The 18,902-nt window shown below is 43.7% G+C and overlaps 2 protein-coding genes and 1 long non-coding RNA gene across 4 annotated transcripts; 1 reads left to right on the top strand and 2 right to left on the bottom strand.

Moving 5' to 3' along the window:
- Positions 1-3,638: 3,638 nt before the first annotated feature.
- On the bottom strand, positions 3,639-4,967 carry LOC128744668 (uncharacterized). The gene is made up of 4 exons (XR_008412404.1): positions 4,739-4,967; positions 4,469-4,513; positions 4,190-4,239; positions 3,639-4,002 (listed from the first exon to the last, which is right to left on the bottom strand). It is a non-coding gene; the product is annotated as an uncharacterized LOC128744668 (long non-coding RNA).
- Positions 4,968-5,114: 147 nt separating this feature from the next.
- On the bottom strand, positions 5,115-10,414 carry LOC128744667 (eukaryotic translation elongation factor 2). Of its 2 annotated transcripts, none has more exons than XM_053841835.1 (5): positions 10,301-10,414; positions 9,280-9,494; positions 6,671-8,505; positions 6,176-6,482; positions 5,115-5,931 (listed from the first exon to the last, which is right to left on the bottom strand). In XM_053841835.1, exons 1-5 carry the CDS (start codon positions 10,301-10,303, stop codon positions 5,757-5,759), a joined length of 2,535 nt encoding a protein of 844 aa, XP_053697810.1. In that variant the 5' UTR covers positions 10,304-10,414; the 3' UTR covers positions 5,115-5,756. The 2 variants fall into 2 exon arrangements, with proteins under 2 accessions (XP_053697810.1, XP_053697809.1); XM_053841834.1 differs by lacking the exon at positions 10,301-10,414 and adding an exon at positions 9,799-9,978.
- A 1,452-nt stretch (positions 10,415-11,866) lies between these two features.
- LOC128743025 (cyclin-dependent kinases regulatory subunit) lies at positions 11,867-12,216 on the top strand. Its single transcript, XM_053839532.1, has 2 exons — positions 11,867-11,938; positions 12,016-12,216. Exons 1-2 carry the CDS (start codon positions 11,880-11,882, stop codon positions 12,188-12,190), a joined length of 234 nt encoding a protein of 77 aa, XP_053695507.1. The 5' UTR covers positions 11,867-11,879; the 3' UTR covers positions 12,191-12,216.
- The last annotated feature ends 6,686 nt before the right edge of the window (positions 12,217-18,902 follow it).

Here is an 18,902-nt window from a genome sequence, read left to right as displayed (position 1 = left end):
TGGCAGATAATGCCCAAACACGGCCTCCCTGGCAAACTGACGCGACTGATCAGATCTACATTGAATTGAGTGATGTGTTTCGTGCATCTCGGGGACACTCGAACCCCTTCGAGACACGACGACGTTTTGGACAAGGTGATGAGCTATCCTACATGTTTATCGACATCGCCATAAGCGCGTCGAAGACCATAAATACATGAAAAAGCGGTGGAGGCTCAAAGAAAACGAACGCGCCCCTCCCATCATTGGCGGCGACGAGCTAAAAGTGCTGGATAAGTTCGTGTATTTGGGATCGCTGGGGACCGCAGACAACACTAGTAAGAAGATTCAGCGACGCATTCAAGCTGTAAATTGGACCTTATTTGCTGCTAACCGCCCAGTTAGCTTGGAAGCACGATACTGCTCTAACAAGCCAGTCGTCTGTTCGAATCTCGGCTAGGCGTCTTGTACTCTAACAGCCGGCCGTGAAGTCTGTCGATAAAGAAGGGTCAAGTCTTAGAAAGACGTTTATGTCCATGGCTTTGCTTTTTTGCTCTTCCCAAAACGCTAAGATCAAAAAGCATGCACGCCGCCGTACGAAACTGACAATATCGATATCCACAAAACTCACATCACGAGCTACAGGCACTGCCTGGAGAGTATCCCATCATAAAAAGCAAACCCATGGGTTTATACCGTCTTTAGACATTACCCTTCTTTATCGACAGACTTCGCAGCCGACTGTTAGAGTACAGGAAAATTACGGGGCCAGTGCAACAATCCTACTGACTCTAACTAGCAAGCACCGCCTAGCCGAGATTCGAACATAAGACGACTGGCTTGTTAGACCAGCGTCGTACTTCGAAGCTAACTGGGCGGCCTCCCAGCATATATCTGCCGAAAGTGGGTAAGTCGGCCCGGTCGTAAGGATACTGGACATCAGAGCGGTGTATCCAAAGCGACCTAGTACTTCTGAGATGCTCGGGAAATTGATAACATGAAACATCATCACGATCCAACAAATAAGGCCCTAGGGTGAGTCCATTTCTTGCAACTTCTTTTCCACTAGTCTACGGTTAAAATTGAAGATGTCAATGCCACAAGATCTTGCAGCATGTGACTGTAATGATGGCGCTTCTCTGCGCGCCTGCACCTCACCTCAAATAACCCCTCCTAATGTTACCAGCTTTATTCTTTACTCCCGACGAATCTCAAACTGAACACACGTTTGACTTTGCTAGAGTAATGAAGATTTTTTTTTACGATGGAAAAACCGATCCCTTCCTATTGGCGTAGCTAGAGGGGGTGCCTAGGGGAAATTTTTCCCATTGAAATTCAAAAACCGAAAAGAAAATCGGAGGGGTTGTGTATAAGACACGACCGCATAGGTGACGCAGGACTACGTAAGTCTGTTTGTAGGGATAGTAGCATGTATCCACGCATGTAATAATACGATTCTTCATGTACATCATGCTACATGCAGTATTTGTTGAGACAGACTGCAGTTTGAGAATTCATTGTTCATTTTTCTGCGTGCAAAAGGAAACGGTGGCCGCTCACTTTTCTATGAAGTTTCACTTTCAGGACATCAAATTGGATTAGGTTTAATGTTTAACGGTGAGATCAATTGAATGAAAAGGTGGTTTTACACTTCAATAAAGTTGTTTACGTTCAGGACGTCAAATTAGACTAGTTTTAATGTTTAAACGATAACACCGATTGAAGAAGAGGGCTGGTTTGGCACTCTGACGTACTTCCCAAACACAGATATCAAATTGGACTAGGTTTAATCCCGTTCGCAAGGAATTTTGTTGGGACGAGGAGAATTTGTCACTCTTTGTGGCATACTTTCCAAGCACAGATATCAAATTGGTCTAGGTTTAATCGTCGTAAAGAATCGTCGACCTCTTGGGACGGAGAGATTTTGTTACTTTTTTTCTAAAAATACGTTAAAACTATGATAACGTCTTTTGCAACCAATCCTATTTACCTATCATTTTTAGTGACGCTCGAATTTTTCGGAATGACACCCTATTCCAAACCTCGCCGTAAGACGTAGTCCTACGCCAAAATTTAGTGTATGAACCACTCCGGTTCATACTGTTTGAAGCAGTCAACTTGGGCCACTCGTAGCCAATTTCCCAGTCATCTCAGAAGTCGCAAATACCTTTGACCTGGCCACCTTGCACGTTGAGCCTCCCTGTTCCTGGTGCTGGTGCAGTCGCTGAAGAGAACTATTTTCGTCGCACTCTCGTTCGGCATCTTTACGCTGTGTCTGACCCATCATAGAGTACTGACTTTCGCCAGATGCACGATGGGAATCTCTCTAAACAGTACCTGTAGCTCGATTCATATGTCTCCACCACTCCCCGCTTCTAGTTTGTACTCCGCCAAATATCGTCCACAGTACCTTCCGCTCGAACACGGCAAGGGCGCTTATAGCATCCATGAGCAGTGTCACGGCTAGAAGTCGATAAAGAACTACTGTTCTTCGTACGGCGGCGTATGCTTCCTGATCGTAGCGTTTTGCGAAGAACAAAGTAGGTCCGATTTCCCGCTGGATCTTCCGTCAACAGCTACCGTCGTGGGAGGCCTTTACGTGTTTCCTTTGAGCCTCTTTCTTTCATGTATTTGGTCTTCGACGCATTTATTTTTAGCCCAAACCTCCTAAACCTCGCTTTCGTCAGATCATCCCCTCAAGATAGATGTTAAATAGCATGCAAGATAAGCTGCCACCTTGCCTCAATACTCGTCGCGTCTCAAGGGGACTCGAAAGTGTCCCCGAGATCTGTACGAAACACGTCACTCGATCCAATATAGTCCTGATCAGTCGCGTCAGTTTATCCGGAAATCCGTGTTCGTGGATTATCTGCCATAGCCGATCTGGATCGATTGTATCGTACGCTGCTTCAAAATCAATAAAGTTGTGATGCCTGAGCACGTTTACTCCCGTCATTCCGTAAAGATCTGTCGGATGGTAAACAAAACGTCTGGCCCGTAGTTGCGTAGGCCCCCATGAAGCCCGCCGGGAAATTCCCTACAAAACCCTGTGCAATCGGTTTTGTAAATTTTTTTGGAAGGCGCCTCCTACAGGGATATTTCTTAACTACGCCAAAGTCCCTTCTCAATAAACCTGGGGCCCTATTCTCACAGTCACCCTCACCTCATCTGACAGGCCCCATTTGATTTTTACAGTCACCCAGATAAGATAAGATAAGGAGTCACCTGGGTGATTCTCAGAATCGAAAATTGAGCTCTCATCCACAAAATTTAGGTGGGGCGACTTTCAGAATAGGGCCCCTGATAACCCGCATAAATAATTTCGCTTCGCTGAATCATACGCTGCCTTGAAGTCTACAGGCATATAGTGGTTTTGGTTAGGAATGATTTCGTACTTGCATTGAAATGATGACACATTTCAGCCGAAACAGAGGAAAAGTCGTCTGCCAAATAGTTGCTTGTTCGACGCATGACCCGCATGACGCATCAAATGAACCGTAGAATTCGCAGCTCGATTAGGTTAGGCAGAGCTATCGCTGACCAAACTCATGTAATTTGGAACGTACCGATACCATGATCCTCTGACATAGGGCCTTAAATTATTGAGCAGTGATACAGAGCATTAATAACATTAAAAACTTCTCTTCTTTTTAGTTTGTTTTTATTGTACTTTTTTTTCGTAAAACTACTAGTCCTAACTGTTAGCAGTCTGTTAATACCTGAAAAATACCTACCTGTAACGACTGAGAATCAGTTTTATATTCTGTAAGTTTGGACCACAGGGTATGGAGCCAAACATTTTTCATAAATTCATAAATGCATGCTTCATGGAATAAAAATTTTAAAATTATTTTTTGGATTAACGCCCGAAGGTTTCCCAGTTAGCCTCAAGCCTATGTTCTCGACAGGAAGAGACTGACGGAGTATACAGGATCGCAGCTTTATCTGTCTTGGTTGCGACGTCGTTTGCTGTATAAAATCAGAAAGTTCGTCATATCGACAGACATACAGCGAAGGCAACCCCTGGAAAGAGATCAAATAAAAAAGAACACGTTAGTGAAATGATTTAATAGACGAAAGAGGCAGTTTTTATTCAGCCAAACAAATCAGAATAATTCAAATCGGTCACGGTTAATGCGAACAGGTCCGTGAATATATATTTCATCACAAAAAATTAAAATAAACAATCGCAAAAGGTGATAATAATTACCTTTAAAACAGCAGCGGAGATTGAGTCAATCCAGCTGATTAGGTCCGCGCCTGCAACAACAGAAATCCGAAAAAGAAACTCGAATTAACATACCGAAAATAACTGAAGTCGTTCTGGTTTCCAGCACAAGTTGTCAAACAGACGGTGTTGTCAGAAGAGGTGTCAGAAATTTAATCGTTTTTCAACTCATGTATGGTTTTCAGAACAGGTCCATGATTATTTAGCATCATTCAATTTGGGATTCGTATCGGAATTGCTAGCTTGGTCGCTTACACTTACCTTTAGGCAGCAGTAATTTAAACCAATGAAGTCGTGGCCTAGGACCTGTAAAATAAAGTATAAGTTGTGATCAGTTTATTTCTAACTTCGTCTAAAATTACGTATTTTAAGCAGCCGTTCAGTCATTGTCAGAAGAGGTGTCAGATATAATCGGTTTTTCGACTCATGGGTTATCAGAACAGGTCCATGATTTCTTAGCATCATTCAATGACCGAATGCAAGCAGTCTAAATAAAAAAAAAACTTTCCAGTAGTATAGTCTGATATTTACCTGTAACAAATAATCCGTTCCTTAGTGCTGACCCATCGATATGAACTGTGAAAAATAAAAATAAAATTCCGTTATTATAAAGTCTAGAGAGGAACCATTTGAAGAGCTGCTGTTAGTTTCACTTTCAGACCTGTTGAGCTTGAATGTGTTAGTCTAATCATCTATTCATATTTTTTGTGAATCATCATATATGTTAGAGAAATAAACGAAATGCCAAACAAAGGTCAATATTTACCTCGCTACGCTGCCTGGCTTGCTGCTTCTCCTCCTCCTGGTTGGAACTCGCTGCCAAAGACTCCGGACGACAATTGTTCTTTCATTCAAGGTGCTCTAGGTTTTGGTGATCCGAAATGACAAGTCTGTTGAGCTTTTGTTTGTAGTGTTTTAAGTAAAATAAATGTTATCTGTATAGATTATATTCCCAAATAAAAGATTAGAGGAAAATAATAAACAATCGAATGAAAAATGCAAGCATTTTTTCTCCAGTGCGTGTGAATGAATGTCTCTTAACAGTTACTAATGTAATGAGGAAACAAATAAAAAAAAGATCGATCAAGTAAAAATCTATTAATAAGTAAAACTACACTCGTTTCCGTTCGTTTCTTTGTCAACATGATTTCTCATATTCTGTATTCTCTCTTATCACTGTTTTTTTCCATTATTGTTTTCTGATCGCATTAACTTGCTTGCATTTGGGAATTTCAAATGGGAACTGTTGAGCCCATCTATTATTTTGGTTGCTGCTTTTTTTCGACGCCAAGCGATGGTAGATCCGACTTTTGGTTTGAACTTCGGGGGACACTTGGATAAGCTGACGAAAAGCGACTGCAGAAGGTATGTCGATTGGCTGCTGGTTTGGTAATTGAAATTGTGTGTGCTCGTGTGTGTTGTTTAGCAATGTTTAGGATTTGTTGTAAACATTTATAAATTAAATTTATAATAATTGTTGTAGCTGAATTGGTTACATTCCTCTAGTTTGTTTGATTCGTGTGTGTGTTTTGTTAAGATTGGAAACTGTTTACAATTTGTCCAAGTACTGTGTCAGATCCGGAAGACCATCCTTCAGACCCTTACGCTTACGGATATCCTGAACGATATTGTACACTTTGGTGCTGGGGTCAGCTGGATCTCCGGGGAAGATCTGCCAGTGGTCGAACACACACTGCGGGAACGCCTGTCCGCCGGTGTTGGATCTGTAATAAAAATTAACCATATTTTTGTACAAACTGTCCTCTAGAAAGGCGTTTTATAAATCAACAAAAAGCAATTGTCTTGTAAGACAGGTATTGTAAATTCTATCAGAAAGAAAAAACAAAGTTTTCGAACAAATTTTTCTCTAGCAAATTTGGTTGGGTCAACAATCATAAAACAGTCTGCTGAACTTAATGGCCAATTTGCTGTTTACTTTTCTCCAAAAACAAATTATAAAACACTCACCTCAGATCAGCGGTAAAGCCGAACGACTCGTTGACGGGCAGATACGCTTTCACGACGAACATGGGCGTACCGGCAACCTGGGCTTCCTCGAAAACGTGTCCACGACGACGATTGAGCACACCGTAGATACCACCGACGGCAACTTCCGGACATTGGATTTCGCACAGGTAGACCGGTTCCATGATACGTGGAGCGGCGGTGATGTACGAAGCGTACAGGACACGACGAGCGGTCGGAATGATTTGACCACCACCACGATGAATAGCGTCAGCATGCAGCGTAACGTCATAGATGTTGAAACGGACACCTGCCGAAAACAAAGCAAAGCCAGCGATTAGTTTGGTGCAACAGTTTAGCGCAACAGCTTTACGCTCAAACAAGCGTCAGACCTGTTGAGCTTGAAAAAATTGAATCCTTCAAATTTTATTTTTCAGGATACAGAATAAATCATCACGAAAACAATGGCAATTTTTCTAATCTATCCAATAAACTTACCACGCATGTTCTCCTCAGCCAAGACACCTTCCTTCGAGGCCCACTGGAAGCCAGCGACGACGGAGTCCTTGATTTCGTTCAGATACTGCACACCCTTGGTGCAGTCAACCACGATGTTCGGGCCTGTACCGTCCGGGCCGAAGCACCAGATCTTACGGGCTTCAGTTACATCGTAATCGTACTTCTCGGCCAGATAACGGGCACGGATCTTGAAGTCGTCACGCGAGTTAACGTCACCGTTGTCAATATCCTCGGGTAAACCGTCCGGCATCGGGACGGCCTTCATGAACAGACGGTTGTGCTTGTTGGGCGACTTGGACAGACACATCTGGTCAGATTCGTCCGACACGGTCTCACGGTACGACACAACGGGGTCGGATTTCTTCAGAGGTATACATGCGTGATCTTCTTCCAGATCCTTCAGGCAAATTTCCAAATGCAATTCACCAGCACCGGCAATGATGTGCTCACCGGATTCCTCAATAATACACTGCACCATAGGATCAGACTTGGCCAAACGCTTAAGACCTTCTACCAGCTTGGGTAGATCAGCCGGGTTCTTGGGTTCGACGGCAACACGCACCACAGGTGAGACAGAGAATTTCATGACCTTCATGTTGTGAGCATCCTTGAAGGTACTGATTGTTCCGGTTTTCACGAGGAACTGATCAACGCCGACCAGACCGCAAATATTACCGCACGGGACATCCTCAATGGCCTCAACATAACGTCCCATCATCAGAATGGTGCGCTGGATTGCCTTCTCGTACAAATCTTCCTTCTTGCCTGGGGTATAGTTAGGGCCCATGATACGGCATTTCTGGCCAGTGGCGACCTTACCGGCAAATACACGACCGAAGGCATAGAAACGTCCCTTATCGGAAGTCGGCACCATCTTAGACACGTACATCATGAGTGGTCCTTCTGGATCGCAGTTCTTGACGGCAACAGCGGCTTCGTCATCATGCGGACCCTCGTACAGCATCTCCATACGGTACTTCTGCGCAACCACTGGCGATGGCAAATGAATGGCAATCATCTGAAGTAAAGCTTCTCCAGCCGGCAACCAGGTACGCATCACAACCTTCAGCAGGTTCTTTCCGTCCTTATCCTTGTCCTCGTGTTTCAGCGTAACCTTAATTCTCTCCAGCAATTTTGGAATCTCGTCAGTCTTGTAGTTCATAATAGCATCGAACACCTTGTAGATCGGGTCCAGCACGTACATGACAAACGAGCGCTTGTTGTCGTCATCCTTAACCTTGGCCCATTTCTTTGTCTTGGCATTGAAGAAGTTCTCTCCCCACAAACGGTTCATTAGCTTCACGACATCGATCTTGAACATGACAGCGTACATCTCGGCGAACTGCTTGAGCGTGAAAGCCCATCCGTGCAGACCAGATCCGAAACCGACGGAACCCTTGGACGGATCGACACGCACCTCACCCATTGGGCCGCCATCGTCGTTGTAGGTGGCGATGATGACGTTCACGTTCTCCACGATACGCTGGAAGGTCTGGTACAGATCCTCAGCCTCCAGCTGCAGTTCCAGCAAAGCGCGGTCCATCTTGTTCATGAACAGGACCGGCTTGATACGCTCGGCGATGGCCTGGCGCAGTACGGTTTCGGTCTGGACGCACACGCCCGACACACAATCGACGACCACCAGAGCACCGTCGGTGACACGCAACGCAGCAGTTACTTCCGACGAGAAATCGACGTGCCCGGGCGAATCGATCAGATTGATCAAGAAGCCCTTGCAATCCTTGTCGCGCTGGTCCGGGTTGGTGATGAACACCAGATCCTGGTCATCCAGTTCGAAGTACATCGAGATGGCACTGCGTGGCGAATGGGAAAATGTCAATACATTTTACAAAACATTAATTTTTTTGGCATTGATTTTCACCCAGTTTCGCAGCATGCAAAGTATTTCGCTTTTTTGAGTAATGGTAAAACTTTGTTGTCATTGTTACGAACATTATTAAAAGTCAAATGTAATAAATCAATAAAAAATTCCCATTTTTTAAATAAATGCAATTTTCAAGCAGCGAGTAAAAATAGTGGAAACCAATCAAAGCATGCTGTGAATTGCCAGCATCGTTTTAACAAGAAAGTTTAAATAGGCAACATGGGAAAAGATAATACGTCCCTAACCTCAAAAGATAAATCTCAGTAGCCAATTTTTTTTAATTTTTTTAATTTCCTGCGAGCTAGAAATTAATGTAAAAAGTGGTTTTAAAAACCAGTGGCCCGATGCCATTTGTTGCCATCGCCTTGCTGATTGGAAAAATATCAATGAATGAATTTTCTCCACGTTGACGATGACGAATCCGATCACTACCACCACCCCAAAGCGCAGCAGAAAAACGTTGCCTGTGCTGAAAGGTAGACACATATCAGACGCATGCATGGCAGTGGCAGGGAGAGAGTAGTGTGCATGTGCAAAGACAATCATCACTCGCCACTACCTGCATCTGCATCTCTTCCGCACGGCCGTCGTCCCTTCATGGCGGACACCCAACCATGGGTTGCACTTTCTTTGTGCGCATTATTTGTGTCAGAAAAAGCAATGCCAAAAAAAGTGACCTCAAATCTAGGACTATGATACTCACGTCGACTTGATAGTGATGCACCGTTCCTGCTCGTCCTTACGGGTATCGGTAAAACGGGTCTCACCTGCCTTCGCACCGGCAATGATACCGGCCTTTGAGACTAGCGAATCGGTAAGCGTCGACTTGCCGTGGTCAACGTGGGCGATGACGGACATATTACGGATGTTCCGCTTTTTGTCCATCATGGCACGAATTTCGTCTACGGTGAAGTTAACCTAGGTTACGCAAAAAAAAAAAGAAAATCAATAAACATGCGCCAGCAATTGCATTGCTCTTGTAAAAGCTATAAAAAAATCAATCCATCGAAGTGATTGTTGTTCATTGCTTTTTGCACTATTTTCCCTTCTCGGAATATGCTGAACATCTCATCCGATTGCTCTCCGAGAAACTATATTCCACGCACATAACTTAGTACAGAAAAACCTCATTTCGCAATCAGCTGAAACCTCGCTTTACGACGTCATTGCGCTTCTCATCCTATTCGACGGGCAACTATCTAAATTTATCATGCAAATTTACCATTTTTTACGCCTTTTTCAGTCCTTTCGTATAACTAATTAAGTAGATCAGTTCAAGTTTAAAGCAGTACACTCCTATTGCAGGAGCACAAACGCGTTTTTCACACAATTTTCAGAGCAAAAGTCCTGCGGCACACTTTTTTACTTCTCACACAGGCCTACTATTGAACAACACTGCTCAACACACGATCCAACCTTGCAGCTGGACGTCCATTTGCACTGTGGTTGGTCTGCTATCTGTACAGTCACAGTCTGTGGCCGGAAAAAGAAAGAGACCGCATCTTTCTCCGCCCCGACATACTGCGCTCTCCTTCGCGCTACCGCACTAACCCGTCAGCCACACAACTCAGCCGACATTTTGATTCAGCAACGAGGCATTCCGTCACTGCCTATAAAACGTATTTTATTCACAAAATCACGTGCGCCAGCACGAAATTTCACCAGTACCGTACAGCATGCACTTTCGCAGTTTTGATTTCGCATGAAAAAACTACAAAACTCACCATTTTTGATGTTTTCTGCTAGAAACTTTGCACGACACCGAAAATCAACTTACACGCCGTATGCGTGCACAAAAGCGAAAGAGAACGTCGTTTCGGAGCTGTCGCTGTCGACCTCGATGACGAACGAAAAAGCTGAAGAAAGGACCTCGCGTGGCAGCCGATAACTTGGTTCAGTCCGGTGTGCAGTTGAACAGCGCGTTTAAACTTGGCGTCTAAGGTGGATACGATAATTCAACAGATGGCGCTTAAAAATATTCCACTGCAACAGCGTTGATAACGCGCTCAGGACATAGCGTGCTTATAAGCGATTAATTTCATCTGTTACCAAAACCATGCCCCTGACAGGACGTCATATTTTCGTAGGAAGAATCGCAGCTCGCTCAGTAAATGCTTAACACAGCTGGTGTAAGCACCTCACGAACATCAGGGGTAGAGTTTGCTGTGGATCCGAAAAGAAGTTGCTGTTATAAATTCCATAAACTGTGGTGTGTCATAAACTTGTCATGGTGTTATTTTGGATGCTCAGTTAACATTTAGGCAGCATTGCTCCATGATCATAAACAAGGCGAATAGGCAACTTGGCCTAACTCTGAGAATAGGTAAGGCTCTTTCGCTATGATTGCTCCTTGGTACGCTCAATCCTGTGCTCTGCTTGCATGATATGGAACCCGTACTACGACATCTGGGTGAAATGTTTTATTCATCGTATTTACCTTACTCTACCATGGAGAAACCTCCGTATCCTTATTGAAATCAAAGCACTCGAACAGGAAGGCAATGATATATCTCAGATAATTCTATCCGGTAGCTATGTTTGTCTCACTATCCTCGTTACGCTACAAATATATTTTCTTCTGCGTCTTCAACGTCATCAATGTTTTCTGTCGTTAAACGTTTATCACCCAAATTATAGTCAGTACGTCGTCTAGTTTTGATATATAATAAAAACGACAGTAATTTTAATTTTAAGTATTTGTGAACTGATGGTGTTTCCTGTTAGTTCAAATTATTGTAAAGTGTGTTTAGTTGTTAAGTTTTATATCTATGTGACTATATGTAAACAACGACTATAAATTTGCAGTTTTTTCGCCGCATTGAAAACTGTACCGTGCATTTTCAATGTGGATTTTTCCAGCCATATTTATTCATTAAAGTTTTCAATTTTACAATAGCGCTATTGTTGTTCCCGAACTATAATAAAACAAAACTAACAATTAACGACGACACGTAATATTTTTGATCGCATCGTCGCTCGAGAACAAATTATAACGCCATCGTGATATTTTTTTTTATAAAAACAACCGCACCTTATAACGAACGAACTTGGATTAAACTGTCAAAACCTCGAACGCAAAGATCTGCGTTTCAGTGTAACCCAAGCTGACAAAAATTTCAACCGCCACCACGAAAGACTTTTTTAAATGCCCCACGACAACTGCGACAAGAAAGGGAAAGCTCATTCTAGTATCCTTTGGCGCGAGTGTTTTTTAATTTCTTGCGACTAAAGTGGTTATTTCACTCATAATTGTACCAAATTATTTATCAGTTAGTGTTCAATTATTTTTCCAACCGTCAGAAAATGAGTGTGAAAGATATTTACTACTCGGATAAATACTACGACGACGAGTATGAGTACAGGTAAAAGCAACGGCCACCAAACAACTTTCTGGCGTCCTTAAATTAGACCGGTTCTCATTTCCTTTCCTTTCCGATAGACATGTCGTCCTACCGAAGGATATTGCCAAACTAGTGCCAAAAACCCACCTAATGACCGAAAACGAATGGAGATCAATCGGTGTGCAGCAGTCCCGCGGCTGGATCCACTATATGATCCACCAGCCCGAACCACACATCCTGCTGTTCCGACGACCCATCACGAAGGTTGAGTAACTCTAGAATATCAGGTTAGAATAGAATGCCCCAACAAATGTTCAGTTAGCACTCCAACTTCGTAGAATTTACTAGAAATTTCCAACAGTTTAGTAGTTACACTCAGACGAATACTGTATGTTCTGTGTGATTGTTTTCTTTTCCTGGGTCGTAATGCCATTGTGAAAGTGAGATCCCCCCCGGTGAGGACAAGCACCTAATGAAAAGCAAAGATACATACAACTAAGAATCGAAAGGCGGCGCCTGCGAAACTTGGGGATTTTTAAATTGTACAGATTAGTAATAGCGTGTCCCGCGTTGTCCTTCGATTCAAAAGCAAAACAGAAAGATTTCGGCGCCTTCTTCCTCTGGAAAAGAAAGTAAAACAAAAGTATTTATAAGATAACTTTAATAAATATTTTAATTTTAAAACGCAATATTGGTTTCAATTTTAAAGAAATCCTTAACATAACGTAAATTAAACTACGTCTGAAACACGAGTAGCCAAAGTAGAATAACGCCTTGTTATAAACTAGATCAATTAGCTCTCAAATATCGCTTATACCGAATTTCTGCGATAAACACACTAGGCTTTATGAAATTAATCATCACTCAATTTTAATCTTTTAAAAATTGTTGCGATCCAAACTATACAGTCTATTGACTTTGTAGACCCGTTTGAAACAAATAGAAAAATTAAGCTTGAAGAGCGAAATTGTAAGCAACACAGGTTAACTTGGAATCGTTTGTGGAATTTCTTCATAAGTTATCAATTCGAGAATATATAAACGTTAATTATACCAATTACTGAAAAAACATGCTCTCAAAGAATTGGCCCTCATTATAGAGAGTTCATTCCGCGAATCTCCCAGTTTGGTAAAAAGGAACCAACTATACGAACCGATGAGTATTGCTTCCATAATTCGATTCACATCTTGTCTCGTCCTGGGTCCTGGAGACATGTTTCATTATTTTCTTCTGCTATTTCCTTCGTCTCTTGGAAAGACTATCGTTATACAAAATATTCGTTAACCGTTAAAAACAAGGGGTGGTATCTGCCAATGCACTGCATGGAGTGTATCAAAATGTATTTGGTCTTACTAAATTGAGAGACAATAGCCCTCAAAAATAAAACCGTTTGCTTTGCTTTTCCGTGTTAACCTTATGCGAGAAGCAAAACAAACTTCTTTATTCATTCGGCCTAAAATGATTATGTTATCGTTAAAGAAAAGGTTCCACTTGGTTGTCCCCTCCGACCGCTCGAGCTTAGCCCTAGCGATAGTGACGTCTTTCGGTTAATTTATAACTTGATGGTCGCTATGTTTGTACTCATCGGACAACGGACACCCTCCAGCACGAGTTGGCCAACGGAAGGTGCGTTGGGCTGCAGAGGGTGATATCGATGATCGATTGCTATGCCTTTAATACCTGGGTAATTGAGTGGAGTAGTAGTCAACTTTAATGACTATCGCCGTGTGGCCCGTGCACTTCGCCACTTGTGCCCAACCTAAACCTGCCGTAGCGACCTCGTGCTTGCGCTCCTGCGGGACCCTCGGTCGATAGCCACCTCTGTTACTTCTTACTACCGCTGTCGTCCGCCTTTCTGGCGGAGTCACCAGCGGCAAGGACTTGCAATCTAACAGAAGTGTCAGATTTTAGCGGGGTCACTTTTGGTTTGTGGCCCTGACGATGGACGCACAAGCTTGCTGCTTTTGGCCAAGACGTCTATGTCAACATTCGCCTCACCCGATTTCGTACCCTGATTAGAGTCAATAAACTTATCCATGCTTTAAGCCGCTATCTCCACTCGTGTCGTAATATGTAGTCGCCTTTATGATCCCGTAGTTATCTCTAAAGTAGTGAGGGCATGCGAAGGTTGTACAGTGGACTCTCGGAAAAGTTAATCGATTGGGGAATGAGTCGATTAACTTTTCCGAACTATTAACTTTTCCGAGTAGTCCTAAAAATCACTGAAAATGATAAATACAAAACCGAAAAATGCATTCTGGGAAATAGCATACACATTTTTATGTATTTGGAAATTGTAATGGAAAGAAATATGTAGCAAGATCTTTATGAAACAATACTTAGTTACTTTCAGTAAGTTTAAAATAATCCGTTACACCAGTTTACTTTTGTTTTTTTCTACGTTTTGATAATGTTCGCGCTTATTTTTAGTTCCTTGCTGTTCCTTCTTTGGCATTTAAAATTCATCTGAGTTGGCGCTTTTCCAGTATGTTATCAATAATCCTGAAGTAACTATGTGCTCGTATTGAACTATTGTTGCGACTGTCCGGTACAAAAGTTTAATTTAATCCCAGTTATGATGCGACTCTGTATGAAACTGTGGAAAGGCGACAATAAACTGAAAAATGAGAAATAACAATAGAAGGTAAACTCACGTGTGTGGACGAACAACCAATAAATTCAAACTCTCAGAAAAGTTAAGACAAAAATTAACTTTTTAGAGCGTTGCATGAGAGCTGATATTCGCTTAACTTTTCTGAACAATTAACTTTTCAGAGAGTTAACTTTTCCGAGAGTCTACTGTACCACTATCCTTCTAGGATCGAGTACAGTAGAGACAAGTTCTTGTTACAACATGAATCGGCCCTACGCTGCTAAATTAGGAGAAAAAGGTTGTAAAAATTCAACTTAAAAATACACAGAATATTCAATGTATACTTTCCTCCATGTGATAACAAATCAACTTTAACTAAAATTTAAAACAAAAATTTAAATTTGGCGCAAAATTGGACATGCAATTGAACTGGAAGACTTTGGACATTAAATTAGACTTGAATTTGGACTAATTTGAACTTGAAATTTTACTTCAAACCGGGCACAGACACGGATTTAGGCTCGAAGTTTTATTTGTAAATTGACTTTTATTCATCCTATTCTCTCACACATTTTACCCTTTTCCTGCTTCCTTTCCTGTCGCTTTTTCTCTTTTCCAGTCCCGTTTTCCCACTTTTTGTTCGTTCCGTTTTTTCTCCTTTTCTTGAAATTAAATAAAAGAAAACTCTTTTTAAACTCTGCTATTTATATTTATTCGCGACAGATACGAATTTTGCCTACAACTTGCAGGCTTCATCAGTGCCAGACTCGCGAATAAATATAAATAGCAGAATTTAATTTGGAGAAAGTTTTCTTTTATTTAATTTCAGTTTCGTATTCTACTAAGACTCTCCAACAAACTTCACTCCTTTTCTTGGTTTTACTCTCATTTTCTTCTAGATGTGCTGTTGATAAAATCGGCTTGAATTGCTAAAATCTCTTCAACGTGGGGAACCTTACTTATTTAGGTGGCTTGCCGTCCTAAGACAAAGCCTGTTGAACAAAGTTTCTCCATGTAACTCGGTTGAGGGCTACCGCTCTCCAATTCCTTGGACACCGAGTACTCTCCGCCAGATCTCGCTCCACCTGGTCTAACCATCTTGCTCGCTGCGCTCCTGGTCGTCTTGTTCCTACCGGATTTGAGGCGAACACCATCTTTGCAGGGTAGTTGTCCGGCATTCTTGCAACATGTCCTGCCCATCGTATCCGTCCAGCTTTAGCTACCTTCTGGATACTGGGTTCGCCATAAAGCTGTGCGAGTTCATGGTCCATCCTCCGCCTCCATACTCCGTTCTCCTGCACACCGCCGAAGATCGTTCTTAGCACTCGTCGTTCGAAAACTCCGAGCACTCGCAGGTCCTCCTCGAGCATTGTCCATGTTTCATGCCCGTAGAGAACAACCGGTCTAATAAGCGTTTTGTACAGGGTGCACTTTGTACGGGGACTTAGTCTGCTCGACCGTAATTGCTTGTGGAGCCCATAGTAAGCACGACTTCCGCTGATGATACGCCTCCGAATGTCACGGCTGGTATCATTGTCCGCCGTAGCCAAGGTAGACAAATTCTTCGACTACCTCAAACTCATCGCCGTCGATCAATATACTACTGCCCAAGCGGTGTCGTTCGGCCTCGGTTCCGCTGGCCAGCATGTACTTTGTTTTAGACGTATTTACCTTTAACCCAATCTTTTCTGCTTCGCGCTTTAGTCTGGTGTACTGTCCAGCCACCGCCACAGATGTTCTGCCGATAATATCCGTATCATCGGCAAAGCAGACGAATTGACTTGATTTGTTGAATATCGTGCCCCGCGTGTTGATATCCGCTCGGTTCATAACACCTTGTAGCGCTATGTTGAACAGCAGGCATGAAAGACCATCACCTTGACGAAGCCCTCTGTGTGATTCGAATGAACTTGACAATCCACCCGAAATCCGAACACAGCACTGTGTACCATCCATCGTAGATTTAATCAGTTTGATGAGCTTCCTGGGGAAGCTGTTCTCGTCCATGATTTTCCATAGCTCTTTCCGGTCGATGGTATCATATGCGGCTTTGAAGTCAACGAATAAATGATGCGTGGGAACTCTGAATTCACGGCCCTTTTGGAGGATTTGCCGCAGTGTAAATATTTGATCCGTTGTAGACCGACCTTCGACGAAGCCGGCTTGATAAGTTCCCACAAATCTAATCGCAATTGGTGATAGACGGCGGAAACTGATTTGGGACAGCACTTTATAAGCGGCATTGAGAACGGTGATCGCTCGATAGTTCTCACAGTCCAACTTGTCGCCCTTTTTGTAGATCGGGCAGATAACCCCATCTTTCCACTCCTCCGGTAGCTGTTCCGTATCCCAAATTCTAACAATTAGTCGGTGCAGACAAACGGCCAGCTTTTCTGGTCCCATTTTACAAAGCTCCGCTCCGATGCCATCTTTTCCAGCTGACTTGTTGTTCTTTAGCTGCATGGTGGCCTCCTTAACTTCGCCTATCGTTGGGGCTGGCAACTCTTACCCGTTTGTTGCACCGTCGAAATCGCTTTCCCCGCCGCCATGGTTCTCCGCCTGGGCGCCATTCAGGTGTTCGTCGAAGTGCTGCTTCCACCTATCGGTCACCTCACGATCGTCCGTCAGAATACTGCCAGTCTTATCCCGACACATTTCGGCTCGCGGCACAAAGCCTTTGCGGGATCCGTTCAGTTTCTGAAGAACTTTCGCGTTTCCTGAGAACGACGCAGCCGCTCCACCTCTGCATATTCCTGCTCTTCCAGGTAGCGCTTTTTCTCCCGAAAGATTTGGTTTCGCTGCATCTTCTTCTGTTTGTGTCTTTCCACGTTCTGTCGTGTGGGTGAGGCACTGCGCATCTTGGCCGCCCGCGCAGCGTTCTCCTCATCCATCACCCTCCTACATTCATCGTCAAACCAATCGTTCCGCTGATTCCGGGCCACATACCCGATGGAGCTCTCCACTACACTGCTGATGGCTGTTTTGATAGTGTTCCAACAGTCCTCGAGAGGGGCTTCGTCCAGCTCGTCCTCTTCCGGCAGCGCAGCTTCGAGTGAATGCGCGTAGTTTGCGGCGACGTCTGGCTGCTTCAGCCGCGCGAGATCTAACCGAGGCTGGCGTCGGCACCGAATGTTGTTCACAACGGAGAGTCTTGGGCGCATCTTAATCATCACTAGGTAGTGGTCCGAGTCAACGTTAGCAGGAAAATAAATAGGATAGGATCTGACGTCGATAATTTCTGAGAAGTGCCGATTGTCGATCAAAACGTGGTCGATCTGTGATTCTGTCTGATTTGGTGACCTCCAGGTGTACTTATGATGGATTCTGTGCTAGAAAAAGGTACTACGTACGGCCATATTCTTGGAGGCGGCAAAGTCGATAAGTCTTAGGCCCATTTCATTGGTCCGCTAGTGTGCACTGAACCTTCCAATCACCGGTTTGTATTCCTCCTCCTGGCCGACCTGAGCATTGAAATCCCCGATGACGATCTTGATATCATGTTTTGGGCAGCGGTCGTATTCACTCTCCAACTGCGTGTAGAATTCATCCTTGTCGTCATCGCTACTTCGGAGGTGAGGGCTGTGCACGTTGATGATGCTTATATTGAAGAATCGGCCCTTGATTCTCAACCTGCATATTCGAGGATTGATTGGCCACCACCCAATCACCCGTTTCCGCATCTCGCCCATCGCTTTGAAAGCTATACCCAGCTCGTGTGTGTTGCCGCAGCTCTGGTAGATGGTATGTCCATCTCTGAACGTACGTACCGTTGAGCTCTTCCAGCACACCTCCTGCAGCGCTACGACGTCGAACTTGCGGCTCTTCAATACGTCGGAGAGCACTCGAGTGCTCCCTTGGAAGTTGAGAGATCGGCAGTTCCACGTCCCGAGTTTCCAATCCATAGTCCTTTTTCGTCGCGTGGGTCTATTCCGATTGTTCCAGTAAGAATTTATTTGTTCTTCGTTCCGTGCTTTAGTATTTTTTGTGGTGACGGCTTGCAAAGCCTGCTACACCAGCCCCCTGTTTCGCCGGAGGGCCAACGAAGCTCGAAAGAGCCCTCCTTTCCTGTCAGCATACGACCTTGGCTTCCACCAGGGTTGGTTACCCGATCTCCACCAAAGTTGCTCGTATCCCGGCTGGTACCACGAGGAGGTAGGAATAGGAGTTGCTGAATAAGAGGCTATGAACCACTGTAGGGTCTATTTTATGCCTACACGTGCACAAGGCACCGACGGGACGCATTATTCAGCCGTTTACCAGCCATGTGGGGAACCATGGGTAATAAAAACAATCTTTAATTTATGTAAGGTAGCAGGAAAGCAATAGTTTGTGTTCTTGATTTTGTTAAATTGTTTCCAAATGCACATAGAAATAATTCTCAAATCTTTCGAG

The sequence above is a fragment of the Sabethes cyaneus genome, chromosome 3, assembly GCF_943734655.1.
Source record: "Sabethes cyaneus chromosome 3, idSabCyanKW18_F2, whole genome shotgun sequence".
Lineage (NCBI taxonomy): Eukaryota > Metazoa > Arthropoda > Insecta > Diptera > Culicidae > Sabethes > Sabethes cyaneus.
Note: the sequence above shows the minus strand (reverse complement) of the source record. Positions and strands in the feature narration are given on the sequence as shown.